At 49.4% G+C, this 21388-nt stretch overlaps 2 protein-coding genes across 2 annotated transcripts in view; one reads left to right on the top strand and one right to left on the bottom strand.

The window, feature by feature from the left end:
- DZANK1 (double zinc ribbon and ankyrin repeat domains 1) overlaps positions 1-17839 on the top strand; it is a 30297-nt gene extending 12458 nt beyond the window's left edge. The window contains exons 10-21 of the mRNA XM_068153654.1: positions 1693-1785; positions 4212-4334; positions 5780-5944; positions 7381-7609; positions 8971-9074; positions 10190-10264; positions 11275-11371; positions 12898-12986; positions 14767-14847; positions 15790-15917; positions 17288-17362; positions 17586-17839. Of these exons, the coding sequence (XP_068009755.1) occupies positions 1693-1785; positions 4212-4334; positions 5780-5944; positions 7381-7609; positions 8971-9074; positions 10190-10264; positions 11275-11371; positions 12898-12986; positions 14767-14847; positions 15790-15917; positions 17288-17362; positions 17586-17751 (1425 nt within the window). The 3' untranslated portion in view covers positions 17752-17839. The remainder of the gene's footprint in view (positions 1-1692; positions 1786-4211; positions 4335-5779; positions 5945-7380; positions 7610-8970; positions 9075-10189; positions 10265-11274; positions 11372-12897; positions 12987-14766; positions 14848-15789; positions 15918-17287; positions 17363-17585) is intronic.
- A 493-nt stretch (positions 17840-18332) lies between these two features.
- Positions 18333-20564, bottom strand: BIRC5 (baculoviral IAP repeat containing 5). Its single transcript, XM_068153655.1, has 4 exons — positions 20429-20564; positions 20054-20163; positions 19419-19536; positions 18333-18935 (listed from the first exon to the last, which is right to left on the bottom strand). Exons 1-4 carry the CDS (start codon positions 20543-20545, stop codon positions 18852-18854), a joined length of 429 nt encoding a protein of 142 aa, XP_068009756.1. The 5' UTR covers positions 20546-20564; the 3' UTR covers positions 18333-18851.
- Positions 20565-21388: the final 824 nt, after the last annotated feature.

The following is a 21388-nucleotide window of genomic DNA, read 5'->3' as shown; positions in this document are numbered from 1 at the left end:
GAGCCCACAACTGGACAGAGTCATAGTTGTTGATGACTATATTGAACAGTTCCAGGGCCATGATCTTGCTGAGACCATAGAGATGTGGAGAGTGGCTCACCTGACTGCATGGGTGCCATTGCATGGGTGTCTACTCTAGACCACTGACCAGGAGATGAGGGCTTCTGCAGACAGCTAGAGGTAGGCTCATATTTGCAGGTCCTGGTCCTCATGAGGGACTTCAAGCACTCCAATATCTGCTGTAAGAACAAAGCAGCAAGGCATTAAAAAATCTGGAGGTTCCTGGAAGGGATTGATGACAACTGTTTGATTCAAGTGAAGAAGGGAGCTCTGCTGAGTCTCATACTTAGAGAGAACAAAGAGCTTCTTGGGCTTTTGAAGGTCAAAGACAGCCATGGGACGATGGAATTCAGGACCTGAAAGGAAGGAGCAAGGGCAAAATGCAGGATCACATCCTCTGACTCTAGGAGAGCAGACTTTGGCCTTTGCAGGGATCTGCTCAGAAAAGTCAAATGATGTGCTGGGCTGCATTTAAGAAGTGTGATGCTAGCAGGTAAAGGGAAGTGAGCCTTCCCCTATACTCAGCACTAGTGAGGCTGTATCTGGAGTATAGTGTCCAGTCTGGGGCTCTCCAGTACAAGAGAGACATGGACACACTAAAGAGAGAAGCATTCATGTAAGTAAGGGAGTCTGTGGAGTAAAGATTGTGAGAGCTGAGAATTTTTAGGGAAGGGAAGGGAAGACTTGAGGGATTCTCCTCAATATGCATAAATACCTGAAGGGAGGGTATGAAGAAGACAGAGTCAGGCTCTTTGCACTGGTGCCCAGTAATGGGACCAGAGGCAGTGGGCACAAACTGAAATACAGAAGGTTCTCTCTGGATATCATAAAGGAAACACTTTTCCACTCTGAGAGTGCCCAAGCACTGGCACAGGTTGCCTAGAGAGGTTGTGGAGTCTCCATCCCTGAAGATATGGTCCTAGATAAGCTGCTCTGGGTATAGGATGGGGTAAGACCTCCAGAGGTCCCTTGCAATCTCAACCTCTGTGATAACTGCAAGGAGATACTTTTGGAAAGCAAAGGATGCTGAAAGGAAAGTACTGACTGAAGTCTGTCAGACAACAAAGGAGATCCACAGTCTGAGGCCTTGATGTCAAGTTAGACTTTAGCCACTGGCCTCAATTTCATGTTTTATGCAACCTTCATGTTGGTGTGAAGACAACCATGGAGTGATTTGTGGCAGTCATCAAAAGACCAGGCTCATTACACTTAGCCCTGGTGGAAGTTCAGTTGTTGATAGTGAAAGTTTTAGTGCACCTCCATGGTATATAACAAGAGCAACAATAATGGTAACAGCAAGTAAGCAGTTTTCCTTGCAGATCTTGGACTGTTTGTTTTCTGTGAGTGCAGTGACTAAGCACACTGACACTGAGCCATAAAAATGATCTGGAGGTATTGATGCTCTGCCTCCTGAGGGAACTGTAACACACTTCAGCACAAATTGCCACCAAGATATGTGCAGTTGTGATGACCAAGCAACATGGCCCAGCTAAAGTCTGAAGCCCACAGCACAGGCTTGAAGGACCTCTTCCATCTGCAGGGCTGAATAACCACAGCTCTTGGTAACACCAAGTTCTCTTCTTGTTCCCAGTTTTCAAACACCATGTGAAATACATTCTCTCTCTCTTTAAGGGTAAAGTAATTTGTCAGGTGTGTGGCACAGGAAGTCCTCTTCACCACAAACACTGTGTGACTTGTGAAAGCAAACTGCCTGAACTACAGCTGGTAAGGCTTCTTGCATCAATAACTCCAGGGGAAACCAAATCAAATCACAAACTTTTCCTTAGGAAAACTGCAGTCAGATCCCTGTGTGCCTATGTTACAAAAGCAGAGAATCCTTCTTCCATGTCCTATTCAAGTTCAGTGCTCCCACAGATGCTCCATCACAAATACCCACCTAAGCACTAAATGTCTCATATACCTTCAAGTTTCTCCTGTGGAGGTGAGGGTTGCAAATGCCTCTTTGCTCTGCTGAGACCTCACCTGGAGAACTGTGTACAGGTCTGGAGCCCTCAGTATAGGAAGGACATGGACCTGATGGAGCAGGTCCAAAGGAGGGCCACAAAAATGATCAGGGGGTCAGAGCACCTCTGCTATGAGGACAGGCTGAGGGAGCTGGGGGTGTGCAGCCTGGTGTGCAGCCTGGAGAAGGCTCTTGGGAGGCCTAATAATGACCTTCCAGTACCTGAAGGGGGCTATAAGAAGAACAGAGAGAGACTGTTTACAAAGGCCTGGAGTGATAGGAGAGGGGCAATGGCTAGAGAAGAGCAGATTTAGATTGGATGTTAGGAACAGGTTCTTTATCATGAGGGTGGTGGAACCCTAGAACAGGTTACCCAGGGAGGTGGTTGGGGCCCATCCCTGGAGATATTCACAGTGAGGCTTGAGAGGGCTCTGGGCAGCCTGATCTAGTTGAGGATGTCCCTGCTTACTGCAGAGGGGGTTGGACCAGATGACCTTTGGAGGTCACTTCCAACCTAAACCATTCTATGATTCTATGCCATGGTGAAAGCTCAGGAGGTTCTTAGAAAACAGGTAGTCCAGGGGAGCCTTTGTGTTCAGATTATTGTCAGCTGCAGTAGAAAAGTGTGTACATCAGGAAGATCACTCTCTCTTGCTGATTTCAGGTATACTGTAAAAGGCAAATATTCTTTGACATGCTTTTTCTTATCTCCATTTGCTGCTTTCCCTGCATGCATACAGCTTCCATGCTTGTGTTTGGCTGTGATTCTGCACAGAGGTGAGCAAAGCAACAATAAATGCCCTCTCCCCCACTCCCCAGAACCACTGTCTGTTTCAACTCCACATTTAGCTTGCTCACTTGATTCCTTAGATGCATTTTACTTCCACCTCTTGACAAATACAGAAAAGAGAGAAGGATGATGATCTGCAAGTTGAAATCTTATTGCAATAGCAACAACCTGAGCTTTACAAGTGCTCCTGTGTAGAATCACAGAATTGTGTTGGCTGGAAAAGACCTCTAAGGTCATGGAGTCTACCAATGGCTGCTAAACCATGTCCCCAAAGTGCCATGCAGCCACTGAGGTGTCATTGCAAAGTGAATTTCAGTAGGAATCTCTACTTACTTACCATGAATGTATGTTTGGCTGCCTCAGTGAGTGTGGAAATGAAGAGGTAGCTGCACATGTAGGTGGTGAGACCTGTGGCACCGAAGAGCGGAGGTGAAACGCTCACAGAGGATTATGAGTGGTAATAATCAATTTTACTAATTAGCAATGTGTGGTTGGTTAGTAGTTATTTAGTAGTCATGCCTGAATAATTAATGATTAGTGCTGACAGTGATATTACTTTGAATGGCTATGAAATAATTTAGCTATAGCACATACTTTGGCTTGGGTTCTTGTGAATGCTCTCTTCCAAACCAGCCCTCACACTGCAGCACCCATAGTGCAACACAGGCACAGGTTAGAACAGGGCTGTTTGGTGTTGTGCTCCCTGTAATCAAAAGATTTTTCCTCAGCTTCTCTTTCTTAACCATGTTCCTGAGCTGCAGAGAAAAAAAAACCCAAAGGCAAAACCCAACAAATTATTTGTCCCAACAAGGCCTTTCTTGTCCTGAGTAACTCAACCTCCAGCCACGTCAGCTGCAAAATCCGTTTCCTTTCACATGCCCAAGTTAATTGTAGTAGGAAAGGTAGGTAACCTACAGCTTCTGTGAGGTAAAAGGGGATAAGAAATACTTCCCCAGCAAACACTAAACCAAGAGAAAACTCATGGCCTGAACCTGCCATACTACAGCAACAAGAAAGCTGTCATGGGTTGGACTTGACAGTAAGAATTCAGCAGCAGAGAAACCTTCCTTTAACTTTGAGTCTCCTTGGATGTGAGGTGTATTGAGAAATGCTCAGCACAAGAGGACACCATTCATAAGGGGGAAAAAAATAGCATTTTTTGCACTAACTCTGCAAAAAAAGAGAGTATTCCTACCTAAGGTTGTCTTTCAAGGTGCTTTTAGAATGAAAGACCAAAGCCAACCCCCAAACCATGAGATCCAGGTCAGGCTGTTGCTTATTCTAAGTTGAAGTAAGGTTGTTTTGTGTTTGAAAAGCAGATAGCTTTCCTCCTTCCCCTTGTGAACTCTTCTCCATAAGAACTGTTTTCTTCCCTAATGCTTGCTTGTGTTTTCTCAGCCAGGGTTTGGAGGAGACACTCCACCACCTTACCACGGCCAGCAGAAGGAGACGGTTTCGTGCTCCAAATGCCATCGTGTTAACCGCTGTGATGCTCGTTTCTGTGACTGGTGTGGAGCCAAGGCACGTGCCCTCAGGGGCTCATACACTCCTAGAATGGTCTGGGTTGGAAGGGACCTCCAAAGGTCATCTGGTCCAACCCCCTCTGCAGTAAGCAGGGACATCCTCAACTAGATCAGGCTGCCCAGAGCCCTGTCAAGCCTCACTGTGAATACCTCCAGGGATGGGGCCTCAACCAACCTCCCTGGGCAACCTGTCCCAGTGTTCCACTACCCTCATGGTGCAGAACTTGTTCCTAACATCCAGTCAAAATCTGCTCTTCTCTAGTTTGGAGCCCCTGTCCCTTGTGCTGACAAATTGGGTTTTACTCAGCTGTGGCCTACAGTCATTTCAGCCTTCTCCTTGCAGAGCTGTCAGTGCAGAGCTGTCAGTTAGTACACAGCTGGTTATCAAAATACTTGCTTAGAGCACATGGGATTATGGAAAGAAAAATGCAGGGCTTAGATGACATCCTGACCCCACCTCAGTCCATGGCTTAAGGGTTTGGATATGTGTACACATTACCACATGTCAGTGAGCATCAGCTGAGATGCTGCAGCTGGGTACTCTGCCAGAGTAACTTGTCCATCAAAGGTTAAGCTATGGGATACCCAAGGCAAGTTTTCCCAGGTCTAGTCAGGGCTATGATCACCTCTGTAGACAATTACCACAGCTGGGATGGTGTATGCAATGTTTTTGGCTGAAGGCCTCATCAGCTTCATAGAGTCATGGAATGGTAGAGGTTGGAAGGGCTCTCTAGGCATCATCAAGTCCAATCCTGCTGCCAAAGCAGCATCACCTAGGGCAGGTCACACAGGAATGCATCCAGACAGGTCTTGAAAGTCTCTAGAGAAGACAACTTCACAGCCTCTCTGGGCATGGTTCCAGTGCTCTGTCCTCTTTACACAAAAGATTTTCCTCATGTTGAGGTGGAGCTTCCTGTGTTCCAGTTTGTGTCCATTGCTGCTTGTCCTATCCTGAACACCACTGAAGAGAGACTAGTGCCACCTGCTTGTCACCCACCCTTCAGATATTTGTCATTCATAAGATCTCTCAGTCTTCTCTTTTCCAGACTAAACAGCCCCAGGTCTCTCAGCCTTTCCTCAGTGGGGATAAACAACCAGCTCCCTCTCTGCTCTCCAGACCCTTCAGCAGCTTTGTTCCCCTTCTCTAGACCCACTCCAGCACCTCAACATCTTTGTAGTGAGGGCCACAAAACTGAACCCAGGACTCAAGGTGTGGCCTGGCCAGTGCCAAGTACAGGGAGACAATCCCTTCCCTGGTCTTGCTGGCCACACACTACTCCAGATCCAGGCCAGGATGCTGTTTGCCTTCGTGGCCACCTGGACACACACTGGCTCCTGTTCAGCGCTGCTTTACTCCCTTTTAATTCATGCCACTGCTTTTCTCCTTCCTGAGCCATGCATCATACGTGTCTGTAGTGACAGGTCTTCCATTGAACTTTGCAGCCTGGACCTCCTCCCTCCTATTTTGCCTGTTTCAAGTGTGGTGCCAGCAACCAGCCCTACGCTCGCTTCTGTGGGTCCTGTGGAGTTTACATAGAGCCTCCCTCAAGGCTGGCTTCCCCCAGCAGCAGCCTGGTGGATGCTGGGAACTCGCTGGGCTTCTCTGAGGTAAGACACACACTGGGACAAAAGCTGAGTTTGAGCACAGCTGGATTTCCAGCCTTATTCTAAAGAGCAGAGTGGGTAACAACCATTTTCTCCAAAGCTTTAGCTCTTAAGGACCTTTATTACTTGTGACATATATGTGTCCTGCTGGTATTCTTTCTAGCCTAGGTATTAATGCTTTTAAAACTCTGGTTTAAGACAGACCATAACACTTAGGCAGGCCAGCCCTTGTCCCTCACAAGCACACATGCCATTCTGCTAGCAGCCATGGAATCATAGCATGCACCTGAAGAGATTTCACAGAATCACTCAGGTTGGAAAAGAGCCTCAGGATCACCAAGTCCAACCCAGAACCCTGCTCTGCAAGGCTCACCCCTAAACCAGAGCCCCAAGCACCACATCCCAACCACCTTTAAACACATCCAGGCTTGGGGACTCCACCACCTCCCTGGGCAGCACATTCCAATGCCTGACCACTCCTGCTGGGAAAACTTTTTTCCTACTGTCCAGTCTAAACCTGTCCAGTCTCAGCTTGAGGCCATTCCCTCCTGTTCTGTCACTAATCACCTGTGAGAAGAGACCAGCAGCAGCCTCTCCACAAGCTCCTTTCAGGCAGATGTAGACAGCAAGGTGGTCTCCCCTCAGCCTTCTTTTTTCCACACTTATTTGTGATAAGCTACATCATTGTTACAGACTGGTAATTAAAATCAAGAATTGTCAATGCTTCTTGCTGCTACCTTTTCCCTTCCTTCCCCATTCTGTATATTCTATTTAATTTCTGCTTGTAAGCCATTTAATGCTACCCAATTATATTACTGTTGTGGGTTGGATTTGCACCCCAACAAATTGGAAATTCACCCCACTCCACACCCCCCCCCCCCCCCCCCCCAGCAAATCTACCACACTAACCCAGAACTTGGAAGCAAAATGAAATGATATTCACACAGCTAGACCAGTTATAAAAGTGTAAAAGGCACTAAACATATGCAAGATGTATTCATACATCTCTGCAATTCAACACCACCACAATACCCCCATGGACAGATTGGCACTCCCCTGTGCAGCCCAGAAGGCTGCTGTTCCAGCTAACAAGTTCTCTCTACCCCATTCCCAGTCAATTCTTAGCATAGCCTAAAAACAGACCAACCAGGCCAAGCAACCAAGCTCAGGGAACAGAGACAAGCAAGCAAGTGAGCAGCAGAAAGGAAAAAAGAGACCACTCTGTGTTCCTCAGCTGTATAGAAATGTGCAGAACCAATGAAATGAAATGAACTTCTCTCTGTTACTTGCTCAGCCTCTTAGGAGAATAAGTCCAGCCCCTGGACTGAATTCTCTGGGGAAAAAACCCACAATTAATCTAATTCTTATGTACAATTAAGCATAGCTTTTAAAACTGTAACAATTGCTTACACTTCTCCTTTCCCTCCTCCCCCCTGCAGGCTAAACAATTCCAAGCTCAAGTTGCCTGGCAGCCTCTTCCTATTGCCTTGCCCAGAAGGAGGGCAGAACTGAAGGAAACAGAAGAGAAAGGAACCCAAACCATTGGGCTTTTCTACCCATCTGGCAGACTGCTGGAAAAGAAGGAGCTGGAGCTGATATCCCAGAGGGAGAAGCTGGAAAAGATGAGTGATCATAAGCCTCTTCTGACAGCCATTAGTCCAGGCAAAGGTTGGGAGCTTTTGTTCTCTAAACAAAGCTGCAATGTATGATCCTTGGTTTGTTTTTGTCATTCTCTGGGATGTGCCACCAGGAGGATACTGATTTACATCCTCACAAGTCTTGTCTTCCTACCAGTCACTTGTAAATGCTGCTCTTTGGAACTCAGTCATTGCTTTCCATCAACAGCCATAAGAAAGTTTATCAGCCTCTCAAAATTTGGGCTGCTGACCCCCTCTTGCAGCCTTACTAATGTGCTAAGAGTTTGCTTTCTTCAGGTCATACAAAATATGGGGCAGGGGTGCTATAAAGGGCTTGCCCCCCACTACTCAGCACTGGTGAAAACACACCTTGAGTTTTGGGGCCCTCACTACAAGACAGATGTTGAGGTGCTGGAGAGGGTCCCAAGGTCAATGAAGCTGGTGAGGGGTCTGTAGAACAGGTCTTGTGAGGAGCATCTGAATGAACTGGGGTTGTTTAGTCTGGAGAGGAGGGGACTAAGGGAGACCTTCTCCCTCTCTACAACTCCCTGAAAGGAGGATGGAGTAAGATGGTTGTTGGTTTTCTCTCCCTAGAAACAAGTGACAGGACAAGAGGAAATGGCTTCAAGTTGCACTAGGGAGGTTAAATTGGCTATTAGAAGACCCCCACCTCACTCCAACCTCCCCTCAGGGAGTTGTAGAGAGCAGTGAGGTCTCCTCAGCCTCTGAGCAACCCCAGTTCCCTCAGCTGCTGCTCACCAGCCCTGTCCTCCAGACCCTTCAGCAGCTTTGTCACCCTTCTCTGGACTCACTCCAGCAACTCAGTGCCCTTCTAGAGAGAGGCCCCAAGCTGAACCCTGTATTTGAGGTGTGGCCTCACCACTGCTGAGTACAGAGGCACAATCACTTCCCCATCCCTGCTGGCCACACCACTCCTGATCCAGGCCAGGATGCTGGTGGCCTTCTTGGCTACCTGAGCACACTGCTGGCTCATGTTCAGCTGGCTGTCAACAAGCACCCCCAGGTCCTTTTCTGTTGGGCAGCTCTCTAGCCACTCTGCCCCAAGCCTGGAGTGTTGCATGGGGTTCTTGTGACCCAAGTGCAGGACCCAGCACTTGGCTTTGTTGAATCTCATGCAGCTGACCTCAGCCTGGCCAGATTCCTCTGCAGAAAGCTTCCCTACCCTCCAGCAGCTCAAGATTCCCACTCAGTTTAGTGCCACCTGCAAACTTACTGAAGGTGCACTTGATCCCAGGGCATGTCTTGCTTCATGTTGCCTTGCTCAGGTGAATTTTGTAAAGATGCTGTCTTTTAAGTCATCCAGCAGATGGGTAGGAAAAACATTAATCACAACTGAAGGGATTTTTCTCCTGCTGAAATCTCTCTGATCAGGTTACTGGAGAACACAGCTGGATCACATCTGTGCTCACCTGAGAAGCTATGCTCAGAACAACCTCAAATTCAGAGCACTGATTGGAGAGCCTCGAATGGGAAAGGTAGGAAGCAGCTTCTGAGTATTACCTTCAAGCCATGACAAGATAGTTGTGGCTGCTAGATAAAAGCTGGAACACAAAGTGTCTCCCTTTTCCTTCCACCTTGTCCTGTTTCTGTCATTTTTCTTCTGCTGCTGTCTCATTTTTTTAATCAGTCTCTGATTGAAGATCATAGAATTGGCAAGATTGGAAGGGACCTCAAGGATCACCTAGTTCCAACCCCTGTGCCATGGGCAGGGACACCTCACACTAGATCAGGTTGCCCAGAGAGCTGCTGAGCCTGACCTTGCATATCTTGAAGGATGGGGCCCCCATCACCTCCCTGGGCAACCTGTTCCAGTATTTCACCACCCCTATTGTGAAGAACTTCCTCCTAATGGCCAATCTAGTTCTACCCTGCTCTAGTTTCAAAGCACTGCCCCTTCCCCTATTGCTGCAGACCCTTCAAATCAGTCCCTCCCCAGCCTCCCTGTGGGTCCCCATCAGATATTGAAATGTAGCTATTGGGTCTCCCTGCAGCCTTCTCTTCTCCAGGTTGCACTGCCCCTGCCCTTTCAGCCTCTCTTTGTGAAGGGAGGTGCTCCAGCCCTCTGATCATCCTCATGCTCCTCCTTTGGACCCACTCTAGCAGGTCCCTGTCCTTTCTGTATTGATGAAGGTTCCAGAGCTGGACACAGTACTCCAGATGAGGTTTCACCAGAGCAGAGTGGCAGAATCTCCTCTTTTGACCTTCTGGCCACATTTCTTTTGATGCAGCCTAGGATGCCACTGCCCTTCTGGGCTGCAAATGCACACTCTTGGCTCATGTCTAGTTTCTCATCCACCAGTACCTCAAGTGCAATTTTCTGCAGGGCTGCTCTCAGTCTCACCATCCCCAGTCTGTATTGATACACAGGACTGCCCCAACCTAGGTGCAGGGCCTTGCACTTCATTCTGATCTTTCCACTTACTCCAACTGCCTCCTGCCCCTTGCTCAGTCAGGTACCATATCACAAGCAGGCCACACATGTGATTTTGTGTGTTGGCTCCATTATAAACCTCCTCAGCCAGGCTTACTGCTAAACCTCTGTCTGTGTATTTTTGGTCAGAGACACTAACCAGCTGCTCTTTGCCTCTAGATGAATTCTGCTACCATCTGTGAGAGTGACTCTGAAGTCAGCATTACACTGAATTATGCTCTTGCTGTCAGAAAGGTGAGTTCTGAAGCTGTTGGTAGGTCAGTCAGGATATAATGCTGAGAGATTTTTATATGCAGGTCCAAACAAGAAACCCTTTTGTCCAGAGGTGGTTAACTCATCAGTGCAGAGAAAGGAATCTTTTTCTGTTGGAGCTGGCTGAACAATGATCTTGATCTGATCAAAGCAGACTTCATGCTTCTGTCACTATTACCTTGCATTTCTTTAGGCTGCTATCAATATTAACATTCTTCTTTCAGCTGATGTTTGACAGTTTCAGCACTGCCTAAGTCTCGGCCTTAGAGCCTCCTTTTCTTCAAGTCTGCCATTTTTTTCCTCTCAAAACAACAAGCTCAGCAATTATTCTCTCTCTTGGGAGATAATGTTTGCCACACCTCCTGTTAATGACAGCCAAACACTTGAAATCCCTCTGTCCAAAACCACCACACTCCAAAACCCAACCCACTCATGTATTAATGTCCAGCTTCTCAGAGAGGAAAACTCTCCCACTTCATGCAGTCACAGAACTGTCAGGGTTGGAAGGGACCTCAGAGACCATCCAGTTCCTACCCCCCTGCCGTGGGCAGGGACACCTCACACTGGAGCAGGTTGTCCAGAGCCACATCCAGCCTGGCCTTAAAAATCTCCATAGAGCCAAAATTCAGACTGTATCTCTTGGGTAGAGTTTTAACAAGCCTCCCCTCCCCTGTGCTCTCTCATATCATTCACAACTGAGGACTTAATTAGATCTTCCATTTAGATGAGACTTTTCATCTAAGTGACATTGTGCCTGGGGTTTGTTTTTAAACCCAAATGAATACTTAACACAACTTTTCAGACAAAACCAAGACCTAACTACTTTGCCTCAAAACAGAGTTTAATGACAGCATAATTTGTCTTGTGCTAATTTGAGTCTGATATTAAAGGCCTATATATTCCTCCCCCCAAACACCACCACTGTTCTGTGCTACTAAGATTTCAACAGCATCACACAATCAATTCACTGCCTCCATTTGATGATTCCACAGGATACTCCTACTACTAAACCAGGGAAGTTCAACAGTCATGACCCAAAAACTGGAGCAGAAGGCAGAGATGGACAGGATGGCAGTCAAACCAGTTTGGGTGAGATTTCCCCTGCCCCCCAGTCTCTATGACAGACCTCTATGACAGATCTCATTAACTGGGGTCACTTTTGGCCCCCTCACTACAAGAAAGACATTGAGGTGCTGGAGCAGGTCCAGTGAAGGAGGACAAAGCTGGTGAAGGGTCTGGAGAACAGCTCTGGTGAGGAGCAGCTAAGGGAGCTGGGGTTGCTCTGTCTGGAGAAGAGGAGGCTGAGGGGAGACTTCATTGCTCTGTACAACTCCCTGAAAGGAGGTTGGAGTGAGGTGGGGCTTGGTCTCTTCTCCCTAGTACAAAGTGATAGGATGAGCAAAAATGGCCTCAACTAGAGCCAGAGGAGGTTTAGGTTGGAGATTAGGAAACATTTCTTTCCTGCAGGAGTGGTCAGGCATTGGAACAGGCTGCCCAGGGAGGTGGTGGAGTCAGGAGCACAGTAGCAATACTTGGAAGGTTAGCCACACAGGCAAACTAAGAGACTGGCACATTCTGTGCCTACTTATGTTGATCTTTATGTTTCAAAATGTGCCCAAGATGATCTTTAAGGAATGGACAGACTGTCAACAGCTCATGGGAAGGACAGCTGAGCAGGCTGGCACATTGCAGCCACAGCTCAGAGCAGTGTTTTTATAGAATCACAGAACCAGTTTGGTTGGAAAAGACATTTAGGGTCAAGCCTTGGTAGAGTTGGAGAATGGTTGGACTGAAAATCAGAATTGTCAGGGTTGGAAGGGACCTCAAGGCTCAGCCAGCTCCAACCCCCTGCCATGGGCAGGGACACCTCACACCACAGCAGGTTGCTCACAGCCACATCCAGCCTGGCTGCAAACACCTCCAGGGATGAGGCTTCCACCACCTCCCTGGGCAACCTTCATGGTGAAGAATTTCTTCCTAACAGCCAATCTGAATCTTTCCACTTCTCGTTTTGCTCCATTCCCCCCAGCCCTATCACTCCCTGACACCCTCAAAAGTCCCTCCCCAGCTTTCCTGTAGCCCCCTCAAGATACTGGAAGGCCACAATAAGGTCTCCTCAGAGCCTTCTCCTCTCCAGGCTTGGTCTTAAAGGTCTGTTCCAACCACAAGGATTCTGCAGGTAATGTCTCTTAAAAACACTGGGGATGCATATCTAGTAAAAGCCTTTTAGCTTTGTTCTTAAGCATTTGGGAGCCAGACAACACTGGAAAACTGCAAGGTTTTTGACCAAACAAGTCAGGAATCTGAGTCAAGCCTGTTGAGTAGCTGCTGCTAGTTAAAGAGATGCAACCCCCCCAAGCTCCATATTTCATTGCATCTTCATTTCAAAGCAGCAGGTGTTGAAGCTTGCCTGAGTGTAAACCTTTTGTCACAACCAGTCTGCTCTGCAGCCAGCACTTCATGGCTTCCTCTTGGAGAAAAATAATGAACACTGCTTTGATTTCAGCACAAAGCACACTGGGTTGGGTGGCTAAATTCTTTCCAGATCTCCCCCAGAAGTTCTTGTTAGGATACTCACTTTGCTTTGAATTAACCCTTGTTTCCCTTTCTGGTAGGCAAAGAGGATCATTATCTTTTCCATCCAAGAGGTGAAATAAAGAGAGCAGAGCTGAAAGCACTTGGAGGAAGAGAAGAGAAGCTCCCTGTACGTATCTCCTGCCAGTACAGGCAAAAACTACCTGCAGAGGAGCACCAACAAGAGCCAAAATAGAAAGCTTTTAACACTCACTGGGGGTGAGGGAAGGGAACAAAAGTCCAACTTAATATAAAACCTGACCACTGGTAAGTGCCACTTATTACTGAACAGGAAATCAGAGTCACAGAATGGTGGGGGTTGGAAAGGACCTCTAAAGAGTGAGTCCAACCCCCCCTGCCAAAGCAGGATCACCTAGGGCAGGCCACTCAGGAGTACAACCTTTGGTCATTAGATGTGGTCCAGTTGCCTCACTCTCTAAGTGACTAAACTTTGTTCCTTCCAAGAGCTTAATTAGATGTGGCTCTCCTTTTTGGTCCCATTCTGTTAGCATTAGGCCTAAAGACTGTTGCAGACTGATTTTGTTACAGGTGTTTCTCAGAAGCAACATGAGATGGAGGAGTTAACCATCTTCCCTTGACCTTACTCCATAGCACACACCCTTGACTGTGCCAGAACTTCTGTTCACACACACTGTGAACCAGACAGAGGATGATCTCAGAATCACACAATGGTAGAGGTTCAAAGAGACCTCTGAAGATCATCCAGTCCAACCCCCTGCCAAAGCAGGATCACCTAAAACAGATCACTTAGGATCAAATCCAGGCAGGCTTTGAAAACCTCCAGAGATCCCACCACCTCCCTGGGCAGCCTGTCCCAGTGCTGTGCCACCCCTAAAGAAGTTCCTCCTCATGTTTAGCTGGAACTTTCACTGTCCAAGTTGTTCAAGTGCTTCTTCCTGTGCAACAAGCTTTCAAGTCATAGAATGGATTAGAAAGGACCTTAAAAAATCATCTCAGTTGACTGAGTTTTCACATGGAGCTGAGGTGTCAGCACAAGTGAGGGTTGGTTTAACACAAGAAACAAGGCTTTACTTCCACTAAGCATCCTGGAATCATTCCCTACTAAATAGATTATCAGCAATGGCATGGAAGAGTTCAGAAGGGTAATGTACATTAACCTAAGCTTGGATCAGTCAGCCAGCTCAACAACAGGTGGAAGAAGATAGAGAGCTTTGTGATACCAGTCCAGAGATTAAAATGCTTGGTCAAGGGACTGGGCTTTCAAAAAGGGAGAAAAAAGGAGGTGGAAAGCTGGGAAGACATAAAAGGAAAGGGGTTTAGTTTTGTTTGGTTGTTTGCTGGTCCAAGGTTTGGTAAACTAACTTTCATGAAGTGAAACATTTGCTGGGTTTGTGATTTTGTAATAAAATACTTCCTCAAGTTTACAAAGCTTCAAACTGTAATCCTACAGCAAAGACCTTGTGAGGTAGTAAAAAAACAACAAACCAAACCAACCCTAGAAATGGGGAGATTCAGACTGGATGTGAGGAAGAAGCTGTTCCCCAGGAGGGTGGTGAGAGCCTGGCACAGGCTGCCCAGGGAGGTGGTGGAAGCCTCATCCCTGGAGGTGTTTGCAGCCAGGCTGGATGTGGCTGTGAGCAACCTGCTGTGGTGTGAGGTGTCCCTGCCCATGGCAGGGGGGTTGGAGCTGGATGATCCTTGAGGTCCCTTCCAACCCTGACAGCTCTATGATTGTATATTAGCCTGGGTTATGCTGCACTTGCTCCAGTTGGGAAAGGGCTCAGGGACTGGGAATATAGAGGGGATCAGCTACACCACAGTCATGCCACAGTGTCCCTCTTCCCCCTTAACTGAAAGGCAGGAGATGCCTCTCCTCCTTGTGTTTTCACTCTGCCAAACACCAGTAACTGTTTTCCATGTTTCCACAGCCAGAGTCTAGACAACTCCTGGATGAACTGGGCCCACATGGGAAAGGAAGAATCACCTTGGTAGAACAGTTGCTCAGTGAAGTAAGTTATTGCTTGCTTAAATTTCCTTTCCTAAGTGTTTGACCACTGAATGCATGAATATTAGCCTGGTAGACATCTTAGGAGACAACATCCTTGCAATGCAACTGTCTGCAGAATGAAAGAACACTTTGGAGAAGAAACACATCTGGTTTACATTCATGTATGCTCTCCTCAAGTTCCTGTTTGTCAGGTAGGGCATAGGGCAGTCTCCTCTGGATTTGTCAAGGCCTTACAGAAAGAAAAATACCTTGATTTTATAGCTTAGAGTCAAGTCCTCTGGGTAGCAAACACAAGGATGATCTCTATGTTTGGGGTTTGGTGGGGGTTTTGCTGTGTAGTAAGATCTGTGGGATCTAATTTGCTCTTCTTACATCTGTTTCCTCTGGCTTTGAGCTAGGAGACAACCTTTTTAGAAGGAACACCACCACACAGTCAGAACATTTCTCTCTCTCTCAAGGATAAAGTCTGCTTGCCAACTCAAATTGCTTTAATCACAGAATCAACCAGGCTGGAAGAGACCTAATCAACTAGACCGTGGCACCGAGTGCCTCATCCAGGCTTTTCTTAAACACCTCCAGGGACCCCACCACCTCCCTGGGCAGCACATTCCCGTGGCCAATCTCTCTTGCTTGGAAGAATTTCTTCCTAACATCCAACCTAAACCTCCTCCTGGCACAACTTGAGACTGTGTCCTCTTGTTCTGGTGCTGGCTGCCTGGGAGAAGAGACCAACCCCCACCTGGCTACAACCTCCCTTCAGGGAGTTGTAGAGAACAATAAGGTTTCTCCTGAGCCTCCTCTTCTCCAGGCTGAACAAGCCCAGCTCCCTCAGCCTCTCTTCAGAGAGCTTTGCTCCAGACACGTAATAATATCAAAGCAAGGTGGAAGGTGAAGAATCTGTATGGCTTTTACCAGCTCACCTTTCCTCTCCTTTGCCTTCTAGGGGGCTGACCCAAACTGCACCAGCGAGGAGGACAGACCTGCTCTCACCATTGCTGTCCTCAACAGGCATGCAGCAGTAATTCCCCTTCTTGTGCAGAAAGGTGCTGACATCGACCAGCAGTCAGGGCTGTGAGTAAGATTGTCTGCCTCGGGCCTGTGGAAGCTTTACCCCAAAAAAACACAGACTTGGGCTCCACTTTCAGAGAGAATTAACCTCCCACACCTCCTCCCCAAAATCTGTAGGCCCAGAGCAGCATTCAAAGGCAAATTAAAGAAACCCAACCAAACCTACAACTGAGCAGAGATACAAGTATTCACAGTCCTCCTGTCAGTGACCAGCTTCAGTCTTCTCTCCAACAATCAGAGAGTCACAGAATTGTTTGGTTGGAAAAGACCTTCAAGATCATAAGGTCCAACCATTCTCTACCTCTGCCAAGGCTGGTGCTAAACCATGGCCCTCAGTACATCTCTGCCTCTTTGAAACACCTCCAGGCATGGGGATTCAACCACCTCCCTGGGCAGCCTGAGCCAGTCTTTGAGAATCCTTTTAGTCCAGAAGTTTCTTCTAAAATCCAACCTAACCCTCCCCTGGTGCAACTCTAGGCCTTTTGGCCTGTCACTTGTTACTAGGGGAAAAAAGACCCATGCCCACATGGCTCCAACCTCCTTCCAGGGAGTTGCAGAGAGCAACGAGGTCTCTCCTCAGCCTCCTCTTCTCCAAACTCAATATCCCAGTTCCCTCAGCTGCTCCTCACCAGACCTGTTCTCCAGACCCTTCACACCAGCATTTTTGTCCATCTCTGGACCTGCTCCAACACCTCAGTGTCTTTCTTGGAGTGAGAGCCCCAAAACTGAAGCCAGTTCTCAAGGTGTGTCCTCACCAGTGCGGAGTACAGGGCAACAGTCACTTCTCTGGTCCTGCTGGTCACACTATTGCTGATCCATGCCAGGATGTTTGTGGCCTTCTTGGCCACCTGGGCACACACTGGCTCATCTTCAGCTGTGTCAGTCAACACAGGTCTTTCTCTGCAGGGCAGTTTCTAACCATTCTTGAGCATTCATGGGTTGTTGTGAGCCATATGCAGGACCTGGTGCCTGGCCTTGTTCAGTCTCATACAATTGGCCTTGACCCTTTGATCCAGCCTGTCCAGGTCTCTCTGCAGAGCCTTCCTACCCTCCCTTCCAGCTTAGTGTCATCTATTTACTCAGCATACACTCAATTTCTGTTAGGAAATTTGCTGTTCTGTTCAAGTCCTTTTCCTGTCTGCTTCAACTTAGTATCACAGACAACACTAAAGCCTACTCAAAAAACATCAGCACAATGCCAAGTGTGTTCCACAGCCTTCCATTCATTGAATCATATAATCATTAAGGTTGGAAAAGACCTCTTAAGATCATCAAGTCCAATTATCAACCCAACACCCCTAGTTTAATCTGTAGGCTTCTCCACTTACCAGCCCACTTTCCTTAGGCTCATATTGCTCATTCCTCCTCTGCAGGCACAACAACACTGCTCTCCATGAGGCAGTTCTGCTTGGATCAGAGGGAGAGGAGTGCATCCAAGCCCTGCTACGGTAAGTACTGTATCTGGAGGCCACCCACAGTCTGCTTGCAGCTCTAGCTGGCAATACTGAAGGGCTCAGAGCTCTTACCCCATGGCTGTGTCCCTGCAGGAAGAGGCGATCAAAGCCGCTGCAGCTACTCTGCATCGACACTTGCCTACAAGCCACATTGTTCATTCCAGTAACTTGGAATGGATTTGCAAGGAGCTGAACACAACCTGTTCTTTATTTCCAGCTGCCATGCAAGCCTGGAAAAGCAGAATGCAGAGGGGCAGTTGGCCTATGACTTGGCTGTCACCGCTGGAAACGACCGAGTTCTCTCCTTGTTCCCGAGTCAGCTTGGGCAGGGAGTGCCGCGCAGGCTTGGGAAACCCAGGGACGTTGATCTTGTCAGTGTGTGATTGCAGCTGCCTCCTCATCATGCTGGCACCAGAAGTTCTCCGAGACTGGGAGCACCAAAGAATGTGCAGCCAGTTGTCTGCAGACCTCACAGCTTCTAAGAGCAACTTGGGCCCCATCACAGCCAAGTATTTTGTGCAAGATTCCACCCCCCGTTCCCTCCCGGCGGTTCACAGTTCTCCACCAACTGCACTCTGTCCTGCAAGGTTTCCTTTCCCTTCCAAACTCCTGCAAGGAGAGGAACACCCAACCCTTTCAAGGCACAAGGACCTTTGAAGGAGACCTGATGGACACTGCTTCAGGCACTTGAACTCAGCAGCACTGCAAGCTGCACTTTGACTAGCTTGGTTTCCATCTTGCAGTTCAAACTGCATCCAGTGCAGTTCAGACTAAGGCTGCATCAGGTAGGAAGAGACCCTCAAAGGTCACCTTGTCCAACCCCCCTGCAGTCACAGCAGGGGCACCTCCCACTAGATCAGGCTGCCCAGGGCCACATCAAGTCTGATCCTGAATGTCTCCAGGGTCCACAGGTCGAATGCTTTCCCCCCAGAAAACACAGTAAGATGACTTTGCTGGTTTGCCTTTGACTTTTATTTACAAATGCATCAGCATCAGGCAGCAGCCAACCACAAATGAAAGCTCACAAGGACACCAGGCACACCAAGACTGGGTACAATTAAGACATCATCCCCAATCCCACCCCCCTGGAGGAGTGTTTAACAACTCCTGACCCTTTAGATCTCTACAAGCATTGGTATATTCAGTACAAAAAAATGGAAGTGTCTGTTAGCTTTTGCAAGAGAGAAAAGTTTTTGCCCCAGAGACACTGTGTCTCCCAAACCAGACACAGCTGAGTATAAAAATGAAGAGCAAACGGAACCTCAGGTAGCAGTCCTCAGTGGAACCAACAGGAAGAGCAGGAGAGTCCCAACAGGATGAAAATGATTCTGTAGGCAGTGCATCCAACACCAAGTACTACCTGGGTAGGCTCAGGGGAATGAAGGAGAGATCAGTCTGTTTCTCAGGGACACTTGGAATGCAGCCTTGGTACAGCAGGACGGGGCAGTGCCAGAGGATCATGCACAGGGCAGAGGTCAGTGTCCTAGGAGGGCAGGTTCTTTATCCGGCGGCGCACGCTGGCAGCTGCATCCTCCACGCTGCTCACCTTCTGGGAAATGCTTTTTCTCTGCAAAGAGCAGAAGTACAACAGTTACTGCCTGCCACTGAAGGGAGCCACCTGCACCTCCCAGCGCAACGCTGCCTACCAAGAATCACAGAATGCTTTTGCTTGGAAATGAACTGGAAGGTCATCAAGTCCAACCATCCTCTGAGCTCTACCAAGCCTGGTCCTAAACCATGTCCCTCAGAATCTCTGCCTCCATGAAACACCTCCAGGGATGGTGACTCCACCACCCCTGTGGGCAGCCTGTTCCAGTGCCTGACCACTCCCTCAGTAAAGAGATTTTTCTTCATCTGCAACCTAAACCTCCCCTGGTACAACTTGAGTCCATTTCCTCTCACCCTAGAGAATCACAGAATCAATAAGGTTGGAAGAGACCTCAAAGATCATCAAGTCCAAGCTGTCACCCAAGAGCTTATGAGAGGAATCTCATGACACTCCAGTGTCACAGGAGTGTAGGAAAACATGATGGTGCCCCCATGTACGTACAATTAAGTTCCTCATTCGCTCTTTGTCCAGCCTCAGGAACTCCTGCAGTGTCAGGCTACTGGCATCCTTCTGAAGGCTAAGGAAAGCACAGCCTGCAGAGTGCTTTTTATGCTCCTCTCTGGGGAAAAAAAGAAGTAATTAAAGAAAAGGCATGAAATGCAGCTCACAACACAACACAAGCAGCTGCTCTTCTCTGCACAGCACCCTGGTTGCTGGCATTAGATCTTCAAGCATTAACCCTACTCTGCCAAGTCCTCCACTAAGCCATATCCCCAAGCATCACCTCTACACATTTTTGAAGCTGTCCATGGATGGTGCCTCCACCACCTCCCTGGGCTGTCTCTTCCAATGCTTGATAACCCTTTCAGTGAAAAATATTGTCCTAATGCCCAGCCTAAACCTCCCTTGGTGCCGCTTGTGACCATTCCCTCTTGTTCTATCACTTGTTCCTCGAGAGGAGAGACCGACTTGCTTCGTCCTCCTTTCAGGCACTCGTAGAGAGCGAGAAAATCTCTCCCCAGCCTCCTCCAGACTAACTTCCCTCAGTTCCACCTCTGCCACTACCTCCCGGCCCGGCTCACCCTGGACAGCTGCGTACGGAGGGAGGGGGCCGGGGGAAGCCCCTCGGTACTCACATAGGGTCATCGTCGGGCTCCCATCCCTCCAGCTCCTTGAAGCAGAAGAAGCACTGTGCCACGTCGGGGCTGTTCTCGCTGGGGCAGTGGATGAACCCCGCCGCCGCCATCTGCGAGCAGAGAGAGCGTGGGGAGGCACCGTCAGCGCCCTCCGCGCCGCGCCGTGCCCGCTGCCAGCCCCGGTGCCCGCTGCCAGCCCCGGTGCCAGCGCCGTGCCCGCTGCCAGCCCCGGTGCCCGATGCCAGCCCCGGTGCCAGCGCCGTGCCCGCTGCCCGCCCCGCTGCCCGCCCCGCTGCCAGCGCCGTGCCCGCTGCCAGCCCCGCTGCCCGCTGCCAGCCCCGCTCCCGCCCGGCTCCGCTCCCCCGCCCGACTCACCCGCTCGGGCGTGCAGACGCAGCCCTCCGTGAACGGCCAGTTGCAGAAGGTGGCGATCCGTGTGGAGAGGAAGTAGAGTCGCCATTCCTCGGGCACAACGTCCGGAGCGGCCGCCATGGCTCGGTTCAAATGGCGGCGGTTGGGCGCGCAGCGCAGCGCAGGACGGGAGCGGGGCGGCTGCGGCGCCCGCCGGGAGCTGTAGTTCCTCTGCCCCGGGAGCTGTAGTTCCTCTGCCGCGCCCCCAGCCGCCGCCGGGAGCTGTAGTTCCTCTGCCGCGCCGCCGGGAGCTGTAGTTCCTCTGCCCCGGGACCTGTAGTCCCTCTGCCGCGCCCCCAGCCGCCGCCGGGAGCTGCAGTCCCTCTGCCGCGCCCCCAGCCGCCGCCGGGACCTGTAGTTCCTCTGCCCCGGGAGCTGTAGTCCCTCTGCCCCGGGACCTGTAGTCCCTCTGCCGCGGCCCCAGCCGCCGGCCGCTTGGTGCCTCGCGGAGCACCCGGCTGGCGCTGTCGTGGGCACAGGTAGGGGGCAGGACGCCCCCGACCCGAGCCATGGTGAGGCCACACCTCGACTACTGGGTTCAGTTTTGGGGTGCTCACTACATTGCCACTCAGTGGCAATGGTGAGGGGACTGAAATATCGCTGAGGAGAGGCTGGGGGAGCTGGGGCTGTTCAGCCTGCAGGAGGGGATGCTGAGGGGGGATCATATCAGTGCTGATCACAGAATCAGAACGGTTTGGGTTATAAAGGGTGTTGAAGATCACCCAGTTCCAACTCCTCTGCCATGGGCAGGGACACCTGCTAGACCAGGTTGCTCCAAGCCTCATCCCTGAGCGAGTGTCAGGAGGATGGAGCCAGACTGTTCTCAGTGGTGTCCAGTGACAGGACAAGGGGCAACAGACACAAACTGGAACAGAGGAGGTTCCCTGCAAACATGAGGAAAAATTATGACTGAGGCACTGGAGT

Source organism: Melanerpes formicivorus, unplaced genomic scaffold (assembly GCF_026170545.1).
Source record: "Melanerpes formicivorus ecotype bairdi unplaced genomic scaffold, bMelFor1.0.p_v2 SCAF_26, whole genome shotgun sequence".
Lineage (NCBI taxonomy): Eukaryota > Metazoa > Chordata > Aves > Piciformes > Picidae > Melanerpes > Melanerpes formicivorus.
This window is presented reverse-complemented; position numbering and strand designations above follow the sequence as displayed.